At 41.3% G+C, this 6487-nt stretch overlaps 1 protein-coding gene across 1 annotated transcript; it reads left to right on the forward strand.

The window, feature by feature from the left end:
* The first annotated feature begins 512 nt into the window (after nt 1-512).
* elovl4a (ELOVL fatty acid elongase 4a) lies at nt 513-4331 on the forward strand. The gene is made up of 6 exons (XM_061081202.1): nt 513-582; nt 1528-1715; nt 2023-2103; nt 2664-2835; nt 3758-3885; nt 4008-4331. The coding sequence occupies exons 1-6, from the start codon at nt 516-518 to the stop codon at nt 4329-4331; spliced, it is 960 nt and encodes a 319-aa protein (XP_060937185.1). The 5' UTR covers nt 513-515.
* The last annotated feature ends 2156 nt before the right edge of the window (nt 4332-6487 follow it).

The raw sequence follows: 6487 nt of genomic DNA on the forward strand, positions 1-6487 counted from the left end.
TAAATCACATTGTGCGTCTTCGCTGTTTATCGGCATGTGCGCGTCAGTCAGTCCGCCTCTGTCCACAGCAGATGAAGCACTTCAGTGTGAGGAAGCGGTGCCACGAGGCCCACCCTCTCGATGTGATGGACCACCAGGTCGGAGGGTGGTCGCGCTGAAGCCAAAAATCCGCTGACACATGCGCTCTGCTGCCTGCTGCTCCCTGCCTTTGTGCGCAATGAACCCCACAGCGCGTCTCTCAGAGCCTCATGGGGCCACGGGCTCCTGTAGGGCTCACAGCTGGCCCCTGCTCTGTTTATTTTACAGATCCAGAGATGTATGAAGCTGTATTAACGTTATGTTCCAGTCAAAGAGAAAAGCACAGTTGACAGGAGGTCACATGATGAGTAACGGGTCTCTCTGAGGATGTCCCCCCTGAATGATTCGGTTATATCCATCACATGTTGGTGGAAAGCTGAGAATTGAAAGGCCTTGTTCACATCTGTCCTTTTCATTCCAGGTCCTCGGCTACAACCATGGAGGTCGTGACACATTTTATCAATGACACTATAGAATTCTACAAATGGACCCTAACCATTGCAGGTAATAGTCTTGGGTTTTCGTTATGATCCATTGTCGGAGTGAACGATCATTTTAATGTTTTAAGAGACCAAACACACATTTCCGTGTGTGCTCTCACATACAGCATATATACAGTATATTAGTTAGGAGTCACAGTGAGTCACAAAGTGGTGGTGCTTTAGTGGGAATTTGTAATTGGAGTCAAAGTAGTACCATTGAGTTGAAAAAAGTGAATGTATGTTCCTAATACTACTACTACTACTAATTGTAATAATAATAATAATAATAGTAATAATAAACCTCCGTTCTATAGGACTTAGGGTGCTTCACAAAATGATATATATGTGGAAAGATAGCAAATAATAGAAAAGCCAGATAGTACTCAATCATGCAATATAAAGAAAAGTATAGTGTTATATAGTATTGTGAAAAAGGTATAGTATAGTAATTCGTTTTGTTACTGTAGTGTGCATACTATACATGCTATACTATACTTTTCTTTACTTTGCTATAAATGCTTTACCATATTATACTTTTTTTACTATAATGTACATATTATACTATACATACTATACTGTAAATACTATACATGCAAAACTATACTATACCATAACGTTCCGTACTATACTATACAGGCTATGGTATACTTGTCTTTACTATACTTTACATACTATGCTGTACATACTTTACTATGGTATACTTCCCTATGCTATGCTATACTATACTCTGTGCTATTCTATGCTATACTATATGATGAACAATTCTATCAAAGAACCATAATTGAGACTCAGATTCCACCAGTACCCCTACATCATTAAGAGAGAGTGTTTACATCCCGACGACCTCCAGACAAGTCACATTGGGACACATGATCCATCATCTGCACCGAACTCACTCTGAGTCAGTGCTGTGCAGAGCAAACATTAAGAATAGTTATATAACGCTGTGAGAACTTCTGTTCCACAGACAAGCGAGTGGCGAAATGGCCTCTGATGAACAACCCCCTGCCCACACTGGCCATCAGCACCTCCTACTTGCTCTTTCTCTGGCTGGGGCCCAAATACATGAAGAACAGAGAACCCTTCCAGCTCCGCAAGACCCTCATCGTCTACAACTTCAGCATGGTCTTCCTCAACTTCTTCATCTTCAAAGAGGTTGGTTGTAGTTACAGAATAGGCTCAGTGGCCTCTTTTTATCTGCATGTACCAATGAAACTGTAGTGAATGCATGAGGAATAACGAATCTGTGGAAGACGTCTTATCCCGACTAGAATTATCCATCTTCTAGATGAATATGTTGCAGCTGCAGTTCTGACCCCTGGGATTAGACTAACCTTATTACAGTGTGTTCCGCCTCCTGCCTGCAATCCATCTCTCGTCTGTCTCCTCCCACTGTGCCTCTCTGCATTCATTAATTGACTGTACACCACTGATTCCATCGAGACCTTCTCTTGTTCTTTAGCTGTTCATGGCGGCGCGGTCTGCAAGCTACAGTTACATCTGTCAACCGGTGGATTATTCGGACGACCCCAATGAAGTCAGGGTGAGTGTTTGGAGCTGCAGACAAACACACACACATACACACACACACACACACACACACGCACACACACACACACAAAAAGGCACATGCAAACAGACTTTTATTAAATCAAAAATGTATGCAACTTCAATTGTAACAGTTGGCAACTTCACTGCCATTTGTCACAGATAGATGGAGATCTCACTTCACTGTGAGAGTGAAGTGCTCTAACCAAATACGTAAGAAAAGTCTTGTCTGGGCTTCAGGGAACCTTCACGCTCAGTGCCTTTTGGAAACATGATCAGCTTCCACTAACTTGTGCCCTGTTGTCAGAAATAGTGCAGCTGGAGGAGGGATCGTGTTCAGTTTCACCTTCCTTCCTTCCTGCTGCTCCATGACGCAGTTACACACCTGACAGAGAAAGCCCAGTCCTCTTGTCTCAGGTGACCCTGAGGTCGAGGTGTGGCAGAATAAATGAGACTCCTCTGCTCTAGCTGTCTAAATTCCACTTTTTCTTTCTTGTTTCTTTCCCCCCTCCTGTATCTGCCTTCAACACATTTCTGCCTTTGTGTCTGAGACAGGTGGCAGGAGCTCTGTGGTGGTATTTCATATCCAAAGGCATCGAGTACCTGGACACAGTGTTTTTCATCCTGAGAAAAAAATTCAACCAGGTTACCTTCCTGCACGTCTACCACCACTGCACCATGTTCACGCTCTGGTGGATCGGCATCAAATGGGTGGGAGGAGGACAGTGTGAGTAGCTCAGGCTACAGTAAATGTCAGGATTTTTCTTTGTGCCTAATTCCTTTTTATGCAATAATTCATTGCAGCCATGGAGGTTATGTTTTTGTCTGTGTTTTGGCCATCTGTTAGTTAGGATTATGCCAAAAGGGCTGGATTAATTAGCATGAAATTTGTTGATGTCAGGTTCAGGGAAAAACTCTTGTAATTTTGGTGCAGTTTCAGATCAGTAGGCAGATCAAGGATTTCTTTTTAAAATTTCGTTAAAATTTCAACATTTTTTTCAACACTCTCATTCTTATTCAAGGATCTTGGTGACAAAAATGTTTAAGGGACTGATATTGTGTGTGCAACTGGGTGCAGACTCAAATATAAATCTGGATCAAGTGAATTTAAATATGCTTTCTTGGCAGAGGTATGTGCTTAACTGAGTTCCTCTCAAGTTAAATTAGAAATAAAAATTGTTATGCTCTTTGTCCTGTTTCGTTAGACCCACATATATAGTTCACACAAATTTCATCAGAATGTTTGGTATGTTCACCATATTTTAGCATGTTGGCATGCAGTTATTTATTACAGGTATTGGGTCATAAATACAAATATTTCGCAATTTAAAATGTTGACCTGACTGTAAATGGAGATGGTAACTCTGATCATTTTCACCCTGTTCCAAAGTTCAATCCAACAGCTGCTGAGACATATCACTCAAAACCACAAATGTCAACCTGATCTGTATAAATGTCACCAAAACCATTAGAATGTATCCTCATGAACTACTGACTCTCTTGAGCAACACCTACTTGTAAAACAGAAACATCTTTTAACTTAAAAAGCGCTTGAAAGCAAACCTATTCGAGACGTATGAGTTTGTGGGTTGAAGCCGTACAATTGGCAAGTCACAATTTTAAACCTTTTTATTTTATTTTCTTCGCAGCGTTCTTCGGTGCGCACATGAACGCAGGAATCCATGTCTTGATGTATCTGTACTATGGCCTGGCCTCCTGCGGACCTAAGATCCAGAAGTACCTGTGGTGGAAGAAGTATTTGACCATCATCCAGATGGTTAGACATTAGTTTCCTCTGTGGAAACCCTTTCGTTTAACACATTTCAATCTAACTGTTATACTAAAGTGACATGAATAAGCTTTACAAAAATATGAATAATGTCTTTCTTTGTGTCTCAGGTTCAGTTCCACGTCACCATCGGCCACACCGCCTTGTCCCTCTATGTCAACTGCGACTTCCCCCACTGGATGCACTACTCCCTCATCTGCTACGCCATCACCTTCATCATCCTCTTCGGCAACTTCTACTACCAGACCTATCGCCGCCAGCTGCCCAGACGCGACGCTTCCTCCTCCTCCAAGGCAGGCAAGGCCCTCTCTAACGGAGCCCTCAACGGCCTCAGCAAGAACACCAACGGAGCGGCGGTGATGGGAAGCAAAGAGGAAAAGCCCCAGGAGAACTCTGGGAGGAGGAAGAGGAAAGGAAGAGCAAAAAGGGATTAGAGGAAGAGGTGCGAGAAGGGTTGAGGTGAGGTAGGGCCTTGCTTTGGGTTCTCGGTTGCTAGTGCTAAACCCATGAAAGACTTCATGTGAGGAAAATGTAGATGAATGGATGTGTTAAAGTGTGACGTGTTTATTTTAAGCCATGATGCGAGTGTTGTAGAAACAATCTGGAGACAGGCCTGTGTTGAGAGAGGATCATTGTGTTAGAGAGAGGTGTCAAAGGTCGTGCTTGTTGCTGACCGTTATCACAAATATCCCAAAAATACAGTCGTGTTCTTGTGGTGCGGGACAGAAGTTAATATTCCTTCTCTTTACTGCCGTGGCAGCTTCTGGAGATCAGGCTCGAAAAATAACGACTTTCAGCTGTAACCTGACAAGGAAACATCCAACGCAGCGTTAAAATCTGTACCATCGCTACGAGTGATCACTGCTGTACTGAGACAGGAATACACATCATAACACACGCACAACCGTGTCATCCTTATATTTGAGCTTATTATTTCCTTTGTTCTTCCCCTATGCTGATATAAATCTGATGATGATGTACAGTATCATGCCATGTTCTCATCTTATCCAAGATATTATTGGTGGTACATGAGAGAGACCTGCGTTTACAGAACATGACACCTCGGCTGTTATCCGCGTATTTGTGAAGACAGAGACGTCATTTTTGTTACTTATTTCATATTATGGACTCTCACTTCAGCTACATTTTAAAGAAGGAAAATAGATAGATATCCAGAGGTAAGATGTACATGGAAAAAGAAAAAACATAGATTTCTAACCCTCCCTTTGAGACCGGGCTGAGATTGTTTCATCACCGTTCAAAGATGAAGTAATCATCAACTGCAGCTCACCGAAGGTTAAAATTTAGATTTTCTATTTCTGTATACAACCATTACATGTTTTTATATATCCCTACTTGTATGTAATGTGATGAAATATAATGAATATTATCCAGAGAAATAATGAATCTTGGTGATTATCTCAGTGTTTTGAAAGAGAAGCCGGTGGAGCTTTTGTCTTTGCAGATATTTACTTGTCTTTTTATATCCTCTCTGATATCGTTGTTTGTCTTCACACTGGGGAACGAGCTCACAGCCTCCTTCCACCCTGAGTTCACTATACACTGATTTTCTTCCAATATTCAATCAAATATTTACGTCTGTCTACGTTTTCAGGCTCGATCCCTATCCTGAGCTGGCTTGAATGTAAATTGATCAGGGGAAAACAAATTAGGATTTAAAAAGATGAAAGTTATGGTTTATTTACAAAAAAAACTGTGTATGTTCTGCCACTATGAAGAATAACTTTGCTCTGTCTGTAGTATATAGAGATGAATCAGTGGTCGGCTCTATATCTGCAAATCCAGCTCTATGTCATCATCCATCAACCAATGCATTTTGATGTTATTTATCGGTTTGTTTCATGTAAATACCAAACTTCATCTAGCTGAGAGTGCTCTTCTGTGTATTTGTGTTCTTTTTGTGTTGTACATATGACATTGTGATATTTTGTACTCTGTGCATTTGGGAATCTGCCTAGCTTCTTAGCTTGGACACTTCTATGGCCACATTGCTTCTGTGTGTGTGTGTTTTTTTTAAGTATCATAACTTTGAACTCTCTTCAAATTAAATTAAACTGAATGCCTGTAAAAATGTTGGCTTCCCCTTCACTTCATTTAAATGACTACTTAATTATGTAGTAAATGTCATGGGGTTTTAATAAGGATATAAATGTATGTACTCTATGGATATGTTTTTACATTTATTAATTGCATTATTGGAATCCACAGCAAAAAGGTTCCTGGTTAGAATCCCAGTTCAGCGAGGGACCTCCTGTGTAGATGTTTGTGTGAGATTTCTCTGGGTATTCTGATTTACTTGTACATACCAAAGAGATTGCAGATTGGAGTTGAGTTAATTGGAGACTCTAAATTGTGTGAAGGTAAGAGTGAATGGTGTATGTTACCTGTTCAGGGTAAACCCCGCCTCTAGCTCATTGTCATCTGGGTTTGGCTCCAGCTCCCTGTGACCCTCAAAGGATAAGCTGTATAGAGGATGGGTGGATGGGTGGAGGGACGGTAACAGAATTGCAGAGTATGTTTCTGACACTAGAGGGCAACCAGGTCTCATTTTGGTAATGAGCATTACAGT

This window comes from Limanda limanda, chromosome 11, assembly GCF_963576545.1.
Source record: "Limanda limanda chromosome 11, fLimLim1.1, whole genome shotgun sequence".
NCBI lineage: Eukaryota > Metazoa > Chordata > Actinopteri > Pleuronectiformes > Pleuronectidae > Limanda > Limanda limanda.

Coding starts and splice junctions, on each gene's coding strand:
- elovl4a (XM_061081202.1), top strand. CDS start 516: ATGGAGGTCGTGACACATTTTATCAATGACACTATAGAATTCTACAAA. Junction 1,716..2,022: donor ACTTCTTCATCTTCAAAGAG/GTTGGTTGTAGT, acceptor CTTGTTCTTTAG/CTGTTCATGGCGGCGCGGTC. Junction 2,104..2,663: donor ACGACCCCAATGAAGTCAGG/GTGAGTGTTTGG, acceptor TGTCTGAGACAG/GTGGCAGGAGCTCTGTGGTG.